This window comes from Pezoporus flaviventris, unplaced genomic scaffold (genome assembly GCF_033815535.1).
Source record: "Pezoporus flaviventris isolate CSIRO_AGI_PZ_B2104156 unplaced genomic scaffold, CSIRO_AGI_Pfla_v1 ptg000078l, whole genome shotgun sequence".
Taxonomy (NCBI): Eukaryota; Metazoa; Chordata; class Aves; order Psittaciformes; family Psittacidae; genus Pezoporus; species Pezoporus flaviventris.
The window spans coordinates 11011764-11031218 of NW_026892626.1; the positions used below are offsets into that span (position 1 = coordinate 11011764).

Below are 19455 nucleotides of genomic sequence, written 5' to 3' on the forward strand. Positions count from 1 at the left end.
AGTCAAAGCCTCAAAGAGAAGAACACCTTCAAGTAGAAACAGACCTGTAAGAAGAACCCCTAAGAAGATTTTTTTTAAATCTCAGGTTAAGGCTGATATTTTCTGGTTTACCTTAAGCTGCTAACCAGTTAATACTACCCTTATTTAAATGAAAGATCAAGCATGCTTTACAAAGCAGCATAAGACAAGTCTGAACATAAGTCATAAAGTCTGAACTGCTGCTGGAGGGGTCCTTCATAATCCTGCCCCAGGCCACAGGCTTTTGCCCCAGCCATCACACTATTACTAGGCTACACAAATCACAGAAAAAAACAACAAAAACCCCAGCAACCTCTCCCCCCTCAACAACATTAAGCATTCTTTGAAACATCACCAACACCCACAACCAATGGGAAACAACAGAGCTGGAGGTGAAGCATAACCAAGAGTGATAAATATCACCCCTTTCAAGACTTCTCAAGGAGACTGTGAACAGAAGCAGGAACACAGCATGACTCCCAGCCCAGAGTTATGTTCACTAAACTACACTGCAACAGATTCAGTTTAATTTTCAATCCTGAACCACAAGACCTACAATGTGGCTGCACATGCTAGCTTCCTCACAGGCTGGCTGAATTAAAAGATCGCTATGAGCAAAGCAGGCTTTCCTCACAGGCTGGCTGAATTAAAAGATCGCTATGAGCAAAGCAGGCTTTTAATCCATGATGTTTTACTCAGTAAAATAAGCTGTCTGTAATATTTTATTAATTGATTATGGAAAGTGACATAGACAGTGAATGAAGAGTGTTTCTGCTCTCATACTTTTCTTCCCCAGAATTATGTGAAAATAAACCTGTATAATTTTTCCAATAAACCATGGAACTGGTTGAAGATTCATTTTTATTATATTTTCAGTTACTGCCTTGATAAACAGGTCATAGTCTGGTGTAGGAAGAACCACTCCAGGAAACAGGTCAGATACGATGCCCTATTAAGGAAAGGCAGAACAGAACACTATTTAAACACAGGTTTCAAAAAGTGAAAATTCCAAAAGTACAGAAATCTACACATAAAACTGTTCATAAAGATAACAGGACTTTAAGTGGAAAAGTCCTCAGCTGTACAAAACTAAATTGTAAGCAAACTGTACCCATGAAAGTATTCTGTACGCATGAGACAGAAATAAGTGCTGGCACTTTTCATACACACAAGGAAGCTCAACTTGCTGCAGATTTACCCCAAGTAGTATTACAGCAATGGATGTGAAAGTGGTGGAAAGAATCTCAGTGATGAAATAGAAGAGTTTGTGTTCTGAAATTTCAGAACAATGACTCTGTGTGTGCTTGTACCCTACCTTTTAGACCTTTACTAACTGATTGCTTTGCAGTTTAACACAGTCTTTATTTTCTGTTAAAGCAGTATGCAAACAGAAATGTCATCATTTTCAATCAGACTTCAAATTTCTAGTTGACCTTAATTTAGTCGTCTACATCTCTTTTGCAGCACAAAGCCAGAACCCAAACTTCAAATAATGGTTTCCACAAATGAAATAGTACAAAGTGACTTCTTCAAAATATCTTACTTAACAATTTTATGGAATAACTTAAAAAAGCCCCATTGAAACTTTGTTTTTCAAAATAACAGAACCAAAGAGTGCATCTAGACCAGTGGACTGAAATAACTCTATACTAATACGGCAGCATCTAGATCAAACTGTTCTAAATTAAGAAAATGACCTGTTTCTGTAGGTTCTTTTAATGGACTTCATCATCACAACTCTTAAAACACACCAGCCTGAGAGCTCACCTGAAACAATGGTACATCCTGTGCCAAGAATTTGGCTAAGTTAACATCCATCAAAGCCCGAAGTAACAATACGCTTTCATTTTCATTTGGGTATTTCAATTTTAAGTTTCCTGCTGCTGTCAGGACAGATTTAACAGCACGCATTCCATAATCATAGTGATGCTGAGATGACAGCTGCTCAGAGCACAGACGGTAAGTGGCAACAATTTTCTGGGCAAGACTGTGGATATTAAAATACCACATGTAGAATGAAAATATCTCACCATGGAAAGAAAATAATTTAAGTACCTATATACACAAAGTAATAGCAGTGATTATCAGACATATCAGCTGTTAAGATGGCCCAAAACACCTAAGAAGTAAAACTGAAGATTATGCTATGCCAGACAATGCGTGTGCCATTTAGGAATTCTGGTTGATACTATGATATGTTTTCCAAATGGTCCTATGTAGAGGTGCATATCCATCAGCTTGAAGCGGTAAATGAGAACTGATGATCAAGCAGGAGATTAAAAAATAGTTTCTGGAAAAACAGAACAGGGACAGCCTTCCAGAATTACATGCCTCAAACACACTTAAATGCCTTACAGAGGAATGAGGTATATCAGACTTAACTGAGGTGAAAAATTCAGCATGCCTTACCTCCGAGAGTCCAGAAATCCCATTGAATAAAGTGAAATTTCTCCAATCAAAGCATAATCTGGAACCATCATGGCAACCATTCGGAACAGTGCCTGTAAGAAAAAATACTATGATATAAGCTAACACCATGGAATATGGTCATAACTTGTGCCTGGTTTTTTAATAGTATCTCTCTGTAAATTCGTGAACTAGAATTCAGGAATCATCTGAAAACTATGAGATTGCATTGAATGCTAGTCTAGCCTATTCTACCCTAGTCTAGCCTATTCCAATCTTAACAGGTTCAAGAGGTCTCTGCTAAGGACTGCAGGAACATGTGTTTAGAATGTCACAATCCTAAAGAACTATTAATAGAGGAAGAGGGAGGTGTCATTCATCTCACTTCCATAACAGACAAACTAGCACATGGTGTGGTTAGCATCTTGTCAAAGGACATAGAAAAAATTGTGGAAAAGCTAGGAAAAGAGCTGGAACCATATCGGTTTCTCTGCAATGTCTCAGCAACTTGCAAAGTTTTAATAAATTTAAATTGGGATTTGGACCACCAAGCCACTTTAAAACAGGAAAATTTCTACTTAGAGAAAGCACAGTTAAAGCTGTGAACTGGTATCAATATGATTAGACTAAGACCTTTCACTTGTGCATTTTGTGCAATCCTAAACACTATTAAAGCTTAGCAAAAAGCACAGCAGAATGCACTTGAATGGATTATCAGTTATGTTGGTTTCAGCTGTGTCCCCTCCTAGCTTCTTATGCACTCTCAGCCTACTCATTGGTGGGTGGTATGAGAAGCAGAAAAGGCTTTGACTCTGTGTAAGCACTGCTCAGGAATAATGATAACACCCCTGAATTATCGAGACTGCTCCCAGCACAAATCTAAAACATAGCCCTATGCTAGCTACTATGAAGATAATTAACCATCCCATCTAAAACCAGCACATCAGTGTGTTTTTTGAATGATGTATCCCTTTTCTTATTACAACAAACCAGAAGTTGCAAATTCTGTATAATTTCTACAAGAAATCAGGATTCCAAATTTACCTTCAGATTATCAGGCAGCTCTGCCCGTCCAGCATACCCAGGATTCATCGTGATAAACACAGCACATGTTGGATTAAGAGAGATCTCTGTCCCTTCAAAGATGAATGTTTTGAGTTTGCGAATAATAGCTTGCTGGATGCTAAGTATTTGTTGGGCAACTACAGATAATACTTCAATCTAATACAGACAGAAGAGATGGGAAAACATAAGACACTTGGAGACAATATTTTTGTTTATATATATTGATGGCTATAATTGCATTCCTTCAGGTGAAAATAACTCTTTGCCTTCTAACTGAGCCTAAATATTAGCTGCCTATTGAAGTGACTCTCTGAAAGTTAGTGCCACCAGTCCCTACTCTACCAATTTAGACAGATCAACAGAGGCTTCTAAAAGACCCCACAGGGAAATAACCACGTGTCTGATGTAGACATCTAAGTTAGATGGACAGGAGCTCCCCCTGGAGGCCTCCAAAAGCACTTTCCTTTCACCTCATGCCAAGAATTCAGCCACTGCAGAAAAGACTGACCCTGTGCCCAAAAGTAAGGGTAAATCTAAAGAGTGGGTAAGGCAGTCTAGTGCAGATCCTCAGCGCTTTAAAGTATCAAGGTAACAGAATATTGGAAAATGAGAATGCCAATACTTGAATTCATTAAAAAACAAGTTACAGCAGACAAACGGAGAAATTAAAGTGTTAATGATACTAAAACACACAAACTAGATCTTCATGGAATTTTCACATATACTAGCATTTACTTAAATCTAACTCCATCAGAATAACAGCAAAACATATTCAAAGAAAAAATCAAACCCCCCAAAACACCCCCCCTCCACAAAAACAAAAACAAAAAAAAAACAAAAAAAAAACCCAGAGTAAGATTGATGAGGGGATCAGCTGTGTCTGGTTACACAGCTAGTTAACCAGGTCACTCAGTGATCACAGGAATCCCTCCACTGGGATTTGCCTGTCTGTGCTGAACATAGATAAATACATCCCCACAACAGTGGTTTGGTTTCTCAAGAAGAGAAGGACAGATCTTTCTCTACAAATGAGTGTCACATACAAAAGAGGTAACTGCACAGAAACATTTTTTTTTTCAGCTAAAATAACCCAGAACACAAGACTTCAGAAACACAGCACAGGTAGGCATGTGCTCCTACAGCAGGCAGCTGAGCATCTATTTCTGTGTCAATGATTATTGAAACAAAGTGGTTATACCACAACTAAAAGGTAGAAAATTAGCAATAATGCTGTCATGTCTAAATCTGAAATTTGTGTCTTAAATTAAAGCTTTATAATTTTATTTGGCTGTGTTAAAATATTACCTCAATTCTGTTGAACTCATCAAAGCAGGCCCATGCACCAGACTGTGCCAGCCCCTTAAAGAACTTGCCCATTGCCTTGTAATCAAGACCATCGGAGCAATTGAAGACCACACACTACAGAAAAAAAAATACACATAGAACATCTGTCAGTATTAACACAAAGTCCACTATAAAATTCTTAGCATCTAAAATGGGAAGGAATTATTGCTGCTAGTTTTGGATTACAACACTAGGATGCTATATAGAAATGGTCCTAAACATGTGCTTCTTACCAACTATTTCTGCAAAAAATGAAAAAAAAAAATCATGGAATCATTTAGGTTGGAAACGAACTTAAAAGCTCATTGAGTTGGACATAAACTAATATGTACAGAACAAGCAGTACTTGCTTAAGGATGGCATTTTAAGAAATACCTACATATCCAAACATAAACAACACAAGAAGTTTGTATTTTGGTACCTGCTTAGCTAGGGCTTTTGCTAGATCTTTTGTTGTTTCTGTTTTGCCAGTCCCAGCAGGTCCTTCTGGGGCACCACCAAGACTTAATTTCAAGGCACTCATTAATGTCCTACATAAACAAGAACACGGGCATTAGAAATAGTAATCTTTAATGACAGACTGTTTCTGAAGAGATGGATAAGTATTTTCCTATACAGCTTCCCCTGGAAATCATTTACTTGTTCCCTACTGACGTTGCAGCCCGCCCTAAAAAAACAGTATTGTCTTCTAACTGATTCCCAATTGTGGAAACTTACATTCACCCACTTGGCCTACAAGGAATGTCAAGGTTTTGTATTACCTGCATCCACCTTGGTTGAGGATAAAGCTCAATTACACAAGCAAAGACACAGTGCCATAAGCAAAAAGGCAGAGTTCTCAAAACCACACATTTTCATCAAGCAGCGCTCTTCAAGACAAGAACTTGAAGCTGGCTTTATAAATGAAATCAGTCTCTAGAAATGGCAGAGAAAGCACAAAGGTTGCTTCAGAAACCTGGGAATCACTGGGCTCTCCAAGTGATTTTCATACTAAAATGAGATCTCTATTAACACTGGAGTGATTATTTTACAAAAGCCTCATTCAAAGGCTTTGCCAGCAAAAGCAGCTGTTAAATTGTGCTCAATGGAGTCTACTTGCTCACTGCTTGCACTGAAACTACATCTGGCACAAATAACTGCACAGTCCTAGTTTAGATTGAGCTAATCCTAATGACAACAATCCCAGTTTACAGCTAATGCACCAGCCATGTGGCTCTTCAGCACTACTGTGAATGCCAAAAGACCAAGCATTTGCCAGCATACGCACTAACATTGGCACTTTACTACAAGTGCCTTGTACACAATGGTGAGTTCACAGCTCAGAGCTCCAGTAAAATCTTTCCATCTTCAGCATATGTTTACCTGGTTATATTATAAAGCAAGTTCTTTAAACTTCAGACCTAAAATTACCTGTCTCCAGGGCTCACCAGAAGTGAAATACCAAATGCCTTCAAATATTTCAACCTTGGAAGATGAAGCATTTACATTTCAAACTCTCACAAGCAAGTGGAGAACAGGAAGCTAACTGCATTCACACATCTTTAAAGGGCTCTCTAATTGCCTCATTTCTTTTACAGGCAGGCATACCCTACCTGTATGTCTTATTTCAAATAAAATAATTGACCACTGCTACTGTAGAATTCTTTACAATTCCAGTATCATGATCTGACAACTCTTTTCAGAAGCACATTCTTGGACACAATAGACTCTCACTCTTTAAACAATGACATGGGGTAAAAACCTATACATTGTAAATATTTTACCATATTTGGGCAAAGAAGATACGTAAGTTTTGCCTCCAAAACCTACAGGAAAATCTTAGCTGCTGGGGTGCCTACAATTATTAACTATAACAAATGAAAGTAAATACAGATCAGCCCCCAAAATGAAAACATTATTCACAGAGAACATGACTTTACCTATAACATCGATCTGTTAGGGGGGTTATAACCAGACGCTGACAATTGCCCAGATACTCATAACCATATCTGGCTTCTGTTGTAATCATTCGCACTATTACATCCTTCTCTTCCCAGTAGTATCTCAGCTGAGAAATCCACTGGAAGTCATTCAGATCTGTGATTCTGTCTTCAACCAATTTTGCAACCACATCACGAGCTGAAGAGTAAGAGACATTATTTCAAAAACTATAAACACTTCTATGTTAGTTTACTTAAAACAACATATAAGTAAACTAACATTTACTTATAGCTATGTAAGAGTAAATTAACATTTAAAGTAGTAGGCTGGCTTTCATGTTAGGAAAGAGTCTGCATCTGTTTAGTACAGAGAATCAGCTTAATTTGTCCTAGACTCCAGTACCTGTTCTAAGCAGACAGCAGATAGTTGTGCAGGACAGACCAGCGTGCATTTGCCCACAGACATTGTAAAAACAGTGTAAATGTTGTTTCAAGTTAGAGAAAGCATTTTAGCTGCCTCTTTCAAATAGTTCACCCAAATAACGATAGCGGCACTGCCCAGATGTAACAGAAGGACCAGCAACTGCACATTTACCATGCACATCAATAACAATCAGAGCTCCAAGTGTCAGCCGGGCTCCACTGGACAGCTGTCCTCTCACTAACTCAACAATGTCCCCAATTTGTTGATTGCTCTTCTCCAAGAAATCCTGTCACAGAAACAGAACACAGGCATTAAGGTAATGCTGTAGCTAGCAGTTCCTAAGCTCCTGGAGAAACAGGCAGACAGGAAGCTCGCAAAGTTCAACAGAAGTCCTCTCTCTGGGAAGGAATAACCTCATGTGCCAGTACATGCTGGTGGCCAAGTAGCTGGAAAGCAGTAATGAAGAACAGGACCTGGATGCTGGTGGACACCAAGGTGAACGTAAGTGTGCCCTAGAGGTTAAAAAAAGCAACAGCATCCTTGGCTGAATTAGGAATAACACTACCAACAGGTCAAAGGAGGTGATGATCCCTTCCCTCTAGTCAGCATTGCTGACACCACATCTGGAGTGCTCTTCCAGTTTTCAGATCTCCCATAGAAGACAGGTTTAAGCATACGAGAGCAAGTCCATTAGCAACCAGGTTTAGTCTGCCCTGCCCTAAACAAGGGTTGGACTGCATGATGTCAACAGATCCCTTATGTCCTGTGATTCTTTCTCATTTTTCTTAAGCTATGGATTGTTCAGGATATTTTCTTTGAAAGTAATACATATTTTCAGTTCTGATGGGGTGTGCGGAATAAGACCTTCAACTGGTATTAAATCATAGAATCATAGAATCATTAGGGTTGGAAAGGACCTTAAGATCATCTAGTTCCAACCCCCTGCCATGGGCAGGGACACCCTACGCTAAATCGTTATCACCCAAGGCCTCGTCCAACCTGGCCTTGAACACTGCCAGGGACGGAGCATTCACAACCACCCTGGGCAACCTATTCCAGTGCCTCACCACCGGAATAACAAAGGGAAGTTAGGATCCAGGTATAAGTAATCAGTAAGATAATCAGTAAGGATCCAGAAACAAAGAGCTAATATTAAAATGTTAAATATTAAAATTTGATGTAAAGTTTATTAAAATTTTTCTATTTCCACATTTAGAAAGAAGCCCAAACACTGTTGACAGAATTAATTCCCAAATAAATCCTCATCCACCTAGCTCCATAAGGATCAGACATAAGCCTACCAAATTAGTAAGAAATTATTTCTATTACTTGAGCATGCATCTGATTAGCCTCAATGAAGTGATACTTAAAACCACTGTGATGACAGAGACACTACAAACACATAAGAGCACATAAGAGACTTGGCTGCTGCACCTTTATCACCAGGAGAACCTAACAATAACCAGGCAAATAACTGGGCCATTCTGTCAGAAGCTTTCCATGAAGCTTCACATGTGAAGACAAAAGTTACAAGTCCAAATACATAGTGTTTAACAACAGTCTATCCCTTTTTGTTTGGTACTTTAATTTACATCAGTATTACTTTTAAATAAAGTAATACTATTCCCTTTAGTGGGAATTCTGATACACATCAAAGTAAATGAGAACAAGCTCCCACTAAGACACAAGAAAAAATGAAACACAAAATTAAGCACACTATATGAGTAAATTGCAATACGGTGTGAGTGAGGATCTTCTTTCCTAGAAGGTGTTTTTATTAATTAGTCAGATTTTAGTGCTTAGAAATATAAAGGTAGAAGAAAATCTTACTGGTAAAGTTCCTTTCCTTATAGCCTCAGACACTTCTTCTGTCCAGAAAATGGATGAAACACAAATAACCACCTGTCCAGGCCACTGAAGTACCCATGTTTTTCGAGGAACCTTAAACAAAAAGACCCATGCCAGATGTAGGAAGTTGTATAAACACAGTAGACTACAGGCACTGATAACAATTACTTGTCAAAATGTCTCATGCTGTAAATAGATGAGAATCAACATGGAAAGCTTTAATAGCTTTTATTCAAGAAGTTCAGAGTTAAAACATCACACTGATACTCCTGAACAAGGATAGCTGATTTCTGCTTAGCTTCAAATGAGTTTCCTTGGCTAAGAATTTCAGCAACCTGTTCACATACAGTTGTTTGTGAGATCTATTTTATTCTCTAACTCAGGAACAATTACCTCGATATATTCTCCTATGCCATTTTCAATAACTTGTCTTACACTGGCCAGCATCATTTCCTCTACTTGCAAAAGCCATTTTTCTACCATGCCCTTCAAAAAAAGAAAACCAGTCAAGAGTCAATACACATTTCCTGATTATATTCCTCTTGAAAGACATTTTCTTTGAAATATGCTTAAATATGCTTTCTACCAATCTGGGTGTGGTATATAGGAGGAAAAAAGGTTGAAATTTCCCAAATTCTGAAAGGCAGTACTGCAGTTTAACACTGTCTGAAGACAGGCATATCAAGTTAACTAAAGACAATCCAGTTTAAGAAATAACTGGATATGTTTCATATAAACACACACAAAAATGCAGATTACAGATTGCATGGTCAATCAAGCTTGGTCATTTTAACCCAGGGCATTTTTCCTCCAGGTTTTATTCCTGGAGGATTAAGAGAAAAAGGGTATCTTTTAACTCACAACATGCCCCACTTTTCATCTCTTTTTTGTTACCCTACAGCAATTCAGCTCCATACCTTCACACTGAGAATAGCAGAAAAAAGATGGAACTGAGATACTTTTCAAAACTTACAATGCTACTACTTCTACCCAGATCCCTTTTGAACTAATGCTCTGATCCTTCACTGCCAGCCATCATTTCCCTCATTTTTCTGCGTTTCAGCTATGCTGTGCAATGTTAGATACATATGTATATAGAGAGCTTGGATTATACACATGTGTGTATATACACCTTTATTTATCTATCTATTTACATCTTAAAAGTAGTAGGTGTATAAACCTGCAGGAAAGTGCCTAGAGGAATTTACCACAAACTTGGTATGTCTTCTCCTTTCTCTAGCAAATCCTTTTTGTTCTAGAATACCAGTCTGTACTCTCACTTTCTAAACACCTTTCATGATCTGAAGTCTTCTAAACTTCATTCACCAAAAACATAAACTTTAAGCAAAGTATTAATTTAATATCCCATAGTAAAAGATGTATATATTTTTACAATTACTTTTGCATTTGCTGGATAGATTTTATCTATGAAAGGAACAGTTTCTTTCTCTGAACTGGTCATGCCTACGATCTCCAGCTTGTCTATGAATTCCAGTTTAGCAATTCCTTCAAAACACTTCTTTAAATGTGGCTGCACTCGAAGGGGATCCTTTGTTTCAGACAGTATTTCAAGTAGCTCATCATTAGACAGGAAAAAGAATCTGTTAGAAAAGTACAATTAATGATCATGCACTTTCAAGTAATCAAACTTTTCATTAATTAAGTCAAGATAGATGAAATTGGTTTTATGTTGCTTAAGACACTAGTATAACAGAGAGGAAATTATTATCTGAAATCCTTTGTCTTCAGCAATTTTGAACATTACAAAACTCATCGCTTGTTTTTTCAGAATTTCAATATAATCATCATTTTATGCAGAGGAAGAAAGAGGGGTTCTCAAACTCATAAAGGAAAAACCATATATATATCTATGCAGCCAGTAAGTACCTTGTAAAAACAAAGAATTCTATTCCTCATAATCATATATAACTCCTATGCATCACACACCTCTGCACAACTAAGTAGGATAGGGCAGAGAAATAATTGCAAATCAGTCATGGGAAGGTAGCAAGTTCCTTCAAAAATGTCCTATAAGTGATAATGTCTTTCTGATTGTAAGTTTACACTGTGCTAGACAGATTTTGCCTCCCCACCTTTGTCTATTTGCCTATTGCATTTCAAATTCAACTAGAGCTGAGGCAAACTATGTCTGAAGAAAAGAACAGCTTTTCATTTTTTGTTGCATGGGACTGTTCCCCACATGTTTATACAATGAGACTTTTCAGTTCAATAGAGATGGTTTGAAAGAGCTTTTGGCTTTTTCTCTCTAACTTAGGCGTGTTTAATTAATTTACCTTGGGAAAAATAATCTTTTCTTCTCCAAGTAAGTATTCAACCCCTTTTGAATATCTTCTAAGTGGGCATTTGCTTCCTGAAGTTTCTCTAACATCATGGGTTGTTCAGTTGCTACAAGTACCTTTGTGCTCTTCACCTTTGTAAAAACAATTACACAGTAAAAACTGCTCACAGTAGGTTTGTACATTAAAATTATTATCATCAATCACATATGTTGCAGGAGTCTAAAAAGCTAGAGACTCTTCTTTGTACTGTGCCTTCACTTTATTAAATACATATGCATATTTGACTGTTTTGTTTTGAGACTGTCACTTTTACCAATTTGAACCTTACAGAAAATAATGAAACAAGGAAATATCCACAGAAGTTAAAATCTTTGTTACTTGCTCTTGTTTATTGAGCTTGTTACATTTTTCTCCATTCACAAATAAGTTCTGTCAAACAGAGCTACAGTACATGACATGCGGGTCGGAGCAATCCCAGGCACAGCTACAGGTTGGGCAGAGAAGGGATTCAGAGCAGCCCTGTGGAGAAGGACTTGGGGGTGTTGGTTGATGAGAAAATGAACATGAGCCAGCTTCAGTGTGCACTCGCAGCCCAGAAAGCTGGGCTGCATCAAAAGGTGCGTGACCAGCAGGTCGAAGGAGGTGATCCTGCCTCTCTACTCTGCTCTTGTGAGACCTCACCTGGAGTATTGTGTGCAGTTCTGGTATCCTCAACATAAAAAGGACATGGAACTGTTGGAACAAGTCCAGAGGAGGGCCATGAGAATGATCAGGGGACTGGAGCACCTCCCCCATGAAGACAGGCTGAGAAAGTTAGGGCTGTTCAGCCTGGAGAAGAGAAGGCTGCGTGGAGAACTCATAGCAGCCTTCCAGTATCTGATAGGGGGCCTATAAGGATGCTGGGGAGGGACTCTTCATTAGGGACTGTAGTGATAGGACAAGGGGTAAAACGGGTTAAAACTAAACAGGGGACGTTTAGATTGGATACAACAAGAAATTCAGCACTGTTAGGGTGGTGAGGCACTGGAATGGGTTTCCCAGGGAAGTTGTGACTGTTCCATTCCTCTCGGTGTTCAAGGCCAGGTTGGACAGAGCCTTGAGTGGCATGGTTTAATGTGAGGTGGCCCTGCCCATGGCAGGGGGGTTGGAACTTGATGATTTTAAGGTCTTTTCCAACCCTAACTATTCTATGATTCTATGACAGTTATTCTCTGTTCTTGCCATCTTGGTCACATTTTTAATTTCTGATAACATTCCCCTTAATTTGAAAGAATACACCTATTTCTGAATGGGCTTCATCATTGACAGAGTCTGAGCTGTTAGACAGGTCTCAACTTCTATTTAGTTCTATTATTTCAACACCTTTATCACACAATTACACACTCCAAATGTTTTTTGACAAATATCTCAGCTTACACTACCAGGTAGTGTCCTTTTACCCAACTTCTCAGTTAGGGAACTTAACAGAATAGCCAATTGCACTTGCAATCCCCATTATCTTATCCTGACACACTGCCATCTCAGTACACATTCACCTAAGTTTCAAATACCCATGCCACCACATATTAGAGAAAAATAATATGCAAAAAAACCACATTTATTGCAGTAATAATTTAAGCAAAATATACATTTTATTTTGCTTAAAAGTCACATGCAAAATCTAACTGTATCCAAAGTAGAATGCTTGAAGCAATAATGATACAATAAACCACTTTTACTGCAAGATCAGATATTGGTGTGCTTTAGTAAGGGTTTTCCATGCCGTATTATACCTTCTTGTGATTTAAATAGAAGTATCTAACTCCAGAAAAGCCTGTATATCTTCATGAGAGTAATAATCATGTTACCAGATGGGCATAAAAATACATGCTTAATTAAAGGCAAGCACTTACCACTTGTGCCATAATGTCCTTCCAATATGAATCCACAATTCGAAACTTTCTGCCCTCTTCAGGCATTTGAGCTATAATGTCTTCTGAACTAAAAATTGGTTCCAAATACAACCATGTTGCCTGACATTTTAACCAGCTATCTACAATATCTTGTATTAAACACAGTTTAGCTTCCCAAGCCTGTAATGAAAACATTAAATATTTAAGCAAAATTCTATCAAGAAATAATCTACACTGAGGAATCAAAAAGCGTAAGTTGTTTGGCTTCAAAGGAAACAAACAAATAAAATAAAAAAAACAACAAACAATTTTAAAGGAGGGAGAAACTTTAAGAAACCCCCAAGACTAATAAACATCTGAATATTTCTTACAAACAACAGATTAATTCTTTTGCTAGCACTTTTTACAGTAATTTGTGAGAGAACTGCTTAAGAAGTACAGAGATGAGCGGCATGCCAGTCCAGAATCTCTTCTTTTAATTCTACTTGTGTGCATTCTATCTTATCAGCAATGAAAAGATAAAAGCTTTATAAGGTATTCAGCAAACTGAACAAACATCAATTCACAGGCCCTACAAAGAGTCGGTTCAACTTTTGGACCCCTAAAAAAGCTATTTCATGCAACTCTAGCAGAACAAATCTGTTTTAAAAATAGAGAAAGATTCTGAATAAAAATTTCAGACAGCATTGCTTTTGTGACTTTAACAGTCTGCAGTGTAAGAGATATGCAAGGGAATATATTGCAGGAAGAAAACAGCCCGTATTGTTCATTATTCTGCAAGAGGTACATGAAGACTGTTAAGATAGCTCTGTATTAACCATTCCCTTTCATTTCACCAGCTCTACTGGAAAACAGAACTCAGCTTTACCTACAATTTGGCTAAAATCCACAGAAAATAATAGAATTTAGGTCTCAGCATTGCTTACAAATCACCACTATTAGGCCAGAAAAATTGGTATTACATACTGATGGGAAAGAAGTCTGCTTTCTGCATAGCCTTCCTATTAGAAATCTATTATCTTTAACAAAGACCACATGTTTACAAAAGAGTAGGACAGCTAAAAAGACTTTGAAACTTCTATGGATCAATACCAGGGGATTAGAAATAAATTATCTCTTATAACTGACAGACCTATGCCTTTTTACACAATGCAGCAGGATTTGTTTAAATCGACTGACCCATTCCCCAGACATTCAACAAAAACCTGATGCTTATAACGCCTAGATTAGCAAATTTCTTTAGTTGTTAAGCAAGCTTTACATAGCTTTGTCTGGAAACCATTAAAATTCAAAGCTCTTGAAGAAAAATATGAATGTGTGTTCTTAGAAACAGCTTAAAACTATGTAACTTCTTATCATGCCAAAATATCTTAAAGCACTTCAGGAAAGCATATTATGAGACTTGCAAGCTCAAACCAGCTTTTCCTTACCCGGCATTCAGCTTCTATTGGTTTGATGAAGGGAGAGCCACACATTGTCTGAACTTTAACAATGTGATCATCCAGCAAAAGCTGGATGTCCTCAACTGCTGACAGGATGTTGGTGTCCTGTAAATACATCACATTTTGACAAGACAAATAGTAGTTGCTTTATTTCACTGCTCTTCAACCTCACACTCATTCAGCTTCCTGTTTCCCCCTTCTCCATTATGCTTGAATCTAGGAAAGTAGCAAGGCATTGAGAAAGCCTGCAACATGTTTGAAGATATGAAATATACATACTATAAATCTCTGTTTCAAAGGTCAAGAGGTAAGTTGTTTTGTGAATGGGAAGCTAGCCAGGGATGCTGGTGACTTCTGACTCAATCTTTTGCACTGTGGTTCCTGTTTCTTCCAGGCAAGTTAAAATTTCATTACCAGTCCAGCTTCCCTTATGACACTGGAGAAGCTCGCAGGCTTACAGATTTGTTAGGATGAATATGTTGAGATCACAAGTTATACAGATACTTAGGTCCAAATACAAGGATATATAGCAATATATGTATTTGCCCAGGCTCTGAGATATGATACCACTTTCCATCATACCACAATGAATCAGCCTCTAATACTCCATTATTTCTCAATTGTTATTCAGAATCAAAGTAATTCTTTTCCACAATATATGCATATAGATTTGGTGTTTACTCACAGTACCCCTGTACTTCGTCAGACTGAACTGCACGTTAGCCCATTCTTGTTTCATTTTGTCTATTGCTTTTGCTAAGGAATATTCCTTACTTGCAGCTGCTCCAATAGGTTCCAGCCTAAATGGAAATGAAACACATCTTTGAAATGTTTTGCAACACAGCTGAAGAGCCAAAAGAAGCAGTTGTAGACAGAGCTGTGTATCAAGACTACCTTTCATATGAATTAGTTAATAATATCATACTCTTATTTAAAGGAATATTTTTACCCTTTTAGGCTCACCAAGTTAGAGATATTAATATTAATTTGAAGATACATACAGACAGACATTTTTAAATGTGCAAAATAAGTGGTTTAGGAATAAGACTCTGGGTTTTGGTACCTCTGTGCTATACAACAACTGACAGTTCTATCCATAGCTTGATAAAAGGAGTTGAGTTTACAGCATGTACTTACAGCACACAAAGAACCCCAAACAAACTAATATTTGGTATCTGACATACGAAACACAACGACTGTCTAAAAAGTGAGAATTCACAATTCTGAAAGTCAGCTTCTTACTTATCAATATATTTTGAGAGTCCAAAATCCAGTATGTTTTTAAGAGTAGTAGTTTCATCAGGTTTGATCGCACATCCTACAATTTCACTAATCTGAAAATAAAGTAAAAAATAAACTGTATTATCAGGATGCATGCTTCCAGCAGACTTCTCAAACAACAGGAAATAAATGCTAAGGAAGTACTAATACACCGCCCTAATTTGCTTTTCCACCATAAATTATTAAGCAATGAAGATCCTGCCTCTACCATTACAGTTTCAAAACCTGATCTATCATGTGACAGGATAAAGGATCTTCCTATTGTGAAATACAGAAGTATTACTGTATTTCACAGAATGGAATATATGGAATAGTGCATTGAACTGTCAGTTTCTGTGGCAGAATACTTCCATGGTTACAGCAGAGTTTTAAAGTACCTGTTCCCAGTGTCTCTCCCTCATTCCACGATTGCAGGCAACTGACAGGACAGGAAGATGCAGTTTAAATTTATCAAGCTTAAATTTCATAGTTTCTGCTAAGCGTCTAGGCTGAGGCAGATCTGGAAAACTCTTAGTGAGCTTGTACATAGTCCTCCACATACTTCCAATTTCTTCAGTAATTTCTTCAGCATTCAACATCTGGATTGATCCTGAATACAACAGTATAAAAATGCAAAGATTTACAGGGTGGTTTATTTACTGGTATTTATAATCATTCTCCTTTTAACTGGAAATCAATCATGTTACAAAAAAATTATTTTAATGCAAAATCCAAGTCAACAACTGTTTCACACTGCTTAACAGCATTTATTTATTGAAAATTATTTTCTCACAACTAATGAACCTTTCAGCTTCTACTTAACTAACAGAAAATTACATGTTTCATCAATGAACACCAAAGCCTCACCATTCATCCACTCCTCAGATCTGGTATGGAAACTATATGCTGTTGTCCAAAGTTGCTCAAAGGGTTCTTTGTTTGCAATTACAATTTGCAGTAGAGGAAACTGACTCTTGGTCAACTGAAGTAACTCCTCTTCTTTATTAATAGCCTTTAAGAGAGGGGGGAAAAAAAAAAAAAATCTTATTTCCATCAAAAATACCTACTGTTTTTTAAACTTTTAAATAAGAAATATTGAATTTTATTTTTTTTTTACATGTCATAAAGCCAGGCAGATTTGCAGAGTTGTGCCTGTGAATTTTAGGTAAATTAGGTAACTATGCTCTTGAACCCCACCCCCCCACCCCCACCCCCACCCCAGTTATTTGCTGGTATCTTTTACTACTCAAATAATTAAAAAATCTGCATAAATTTTAGAAAAAGATAATGTACCATGGCATTCAGTGAAACCAAGGCTCACAAGTTACCAACTCACTTTGAAATCTGGATGTAAGCTTCTTGGTCATATAAGCTCACAGGAATTGGTTTTACTTGTGATTTTCCTATTACAGAAACACCTGGGAGCTCCAACCAAAACAGATACTTATTGCTGTGCTGTGCTTATTCATGGTAAGATATGGGGTTTTTTTCCAAAAGACTTTACAGTATGAATCAATGTGCAAAGATTTAGATTAAAAAAAGCACTCCCTTCTTCATGTTACAGGTAGGGAGGTAAGCACAGAGAAAGGCTCTTTGAAATGAAAACACTGAATTCAGACTGAGTTTCAGGCTGTGCTTTTACAGTGCAAACAGACCTTACAGAAAACTTTTAATTATTCAGTGTCTGATGCAGGCACAGAAATGTAAGGATCCACATTCCAACATAATTTTTAACTTCATGTATCCTCTAAGCTCATTGTCATGTAATTTGTGTGGATACAGACCTCATTGTGATCATGTATTAAGAAACTCAATTACTTATTCTGATCTTCCTATAGCAATGTATCAGTGCTCTTAACTCACACTAATTAAATATACTGGATGCCTTTAAATCAATTTTAGTGTTGATATGTAAGACTAGCAATTTTTCTAAATCCTGAACTCATTTAATTGGCTCAATTTTCTCTTTTGAGCAGGACTTAATTAAAATCTTGATCCTTAAGGCTCCATATATGCTGAATATGATTTACAAGATTAATTAATCCTCACAATGCCTGTGAGATCTCTCAAAGGTACCTGTTCTCATTTCCCAGCAGAGGCACAGCTAAGGCAAACTATTCAACCTAGAAACACACAGTACACCAGATGGAGAGCCCTGACTAGAATTAAGGAGTCTTGATCATCTAGCATCTGAAACATCCCTTTCTGTGATCTAACATATATTTAATACCTATAGGCAACTTCTGGAAATGATACACACAGTCAAAACACATTTGGTTTTAATTAGAGGACAAGTAGGGGGACTGAGAACATAGCTGCAGCAGCACAAAGCACGGTTCAGGGAAAATGTCACTCCTCTAGCATTCTGCTCCTGCCATCACGGACAGAAAAAATCTGTTTTCCATGAATAGCATCCTCCTATTACTTACTGCTTGGAAACACTGAAATTCAGTATTTCAACTTTAAACTTTTTTCTCCTAAGAAACTTCCTCTTCTACTCAGCAGTAGGGACAACTCAGCATTTAAGGACAAGGAGATATCTGCCACATGGTTTTGAATTTGGAAATTTTAAAGCCATCTTGATAATATATGGCCCAAACCCTGAAAACAACAAAGGCAGGAACCAAACTTCAGCTCATCCAGCACATTGCAAACCACTCCATACTTGACTAATAAATACTAACCTCATGTTCTGTTACTGCATTATTTAGATTCTTGTTTAACTCTTTAAATTTTTCAGTGTTGTTCTTCATTTCTTCTGTGGTCATCATACCCCGCTTTTTGAAGCTTTCTACTTCTCTGTTATAACCTTCAAGAGCTTCCTCAAATTGAGAACACCTAAGGTAAAGACAGCTAAGGTAATACGATGTTCTGGTTTTTGTCTCTTCAGGCTTCAAATATTTTATTAATTGTAACAGGCACTGTTCTCAATACTAAAGTAAATACAGATGCCAGTGAAAACTCACTGATCAGTTATAGCAATACTATGCAGTTCATAGGATTAGATTTCAAGAATCATTTTCAAAACTACAACTGATTTAGTTCACTTGTATTTGCTATCTTTACTACCTAGAGGAAATAAAGGAAGAGTGAAAATAATCTAGCAAAATTATTTGCAATGCTGTACTAAGCAACATACGAAGATAAAAAATGATGACTATTCTAACAACATCCTTAATTCCTCCTTTCAGACCTATTTAAGAGTAGGAATATTCTAATCCACCCTCAACAACAGTATTTTCCTGAAATTTCCATAATACTATAAAAAGGTTTATTTCTTATTTTCTCAGCTGCTTTCCAAGTTTGCCTTTTTTTGACATTATTTCCCTTTTACTGATAATGAAACTTTTATTTTCTTTAAAAAATACCCAGTGAAAAAAAATGTCTTAACACCATACCTTTCAAGCAAAGCCTTCTCTATATGCTTCCTCTTGTTAGACAACTCGTATCTGCTGTTATCAAAGATTGTCTCAATCTGATTAGGCCAATGGAAAACTGTGCTATTCAGGCGTATGTCATCATCTAAAATAAAAAACA

The 19455-nt window shown here is 37.2% G+C and overlaps 1 protein-coding gene across 3 annotated transcripts in view; it reads right to left on the minus strand.

Moving 5' to 3' along the window:
• Positions 1 to 19455, minus strand: part of DNAH3 (dynein axonemal heavy chain 3) — a 66814-nt gene that overhangs the window by 27064 nt on the left and 20295 nt on the right. For all 3 annotated transcript variants that reach the window (XM_061474243.1, XM_061474241.1, XM_061474242.1), the window contains 20 exons: positions 19317 to 19440; positions 18603 to 18756; positions 16786 to 16930; positions 16317 to 16528; positions 15901 to 15992; positions 15344 to 15458; positions 14647 to 14763; positions 13217 to 13396; positions 11319 to 11455; positions 10424 to 10625; positions 9418 to 9510; positions 9007 to 9117; positions 7348 to 7462; positions 6753 to 6951; positions 5255 to 5363; positions 4795 to 4908; positions 3469 to 3645; positions 2428 to 2519; positions 1786 to 2005; positions 833 to 967 (listed from right to left, as the gene is read on the minus strand). In XM_061474243.1, coding sequence (XP_061330227.1) covers positions 833 to 967; positions 1786 to 2005; positions 2428 to 2519; positions 3469 to 3645; positions 4795 to 4908; positions 5255 to 5363; positions 6753 to 6951; positions 7348 to 7462; positions 9007 to 9117; positions 9418 to 9510; positions 10424 to 10625; positions 11319 to 11455; positions 13217 to 13396; positions 14647 to 14763; positions 15344 to 15458; positions 15901 to 15992; positions 16317 to 16528; positions 16786 to 16930; positions 18603 to 18756; positions 19317 to 19440 — 2843 coding nt within the window. The remainder of the gene's footprint in view (positions 1 to 832; positions 968 to 1785; positions 2006 to 2427; positions 2520 to 3468; positions 3646 to 4794; positions 4909 to 5254; positions 5364 to 6752; positions 6952 to 7347; positions 7463 to 9006; positions 9118 to 9417; positions 9511 to 10423; positions 10626 to 11318; positions 11456 to 13216; positions 13397 to 14646; positions 14764 to 15343; positions 15459 to 15900; positions 15993 to 16316; positions 16529 to 16785; positions 16931 to 18602; positions 18757 to 19316; positions 19441 to 19455) is intronic.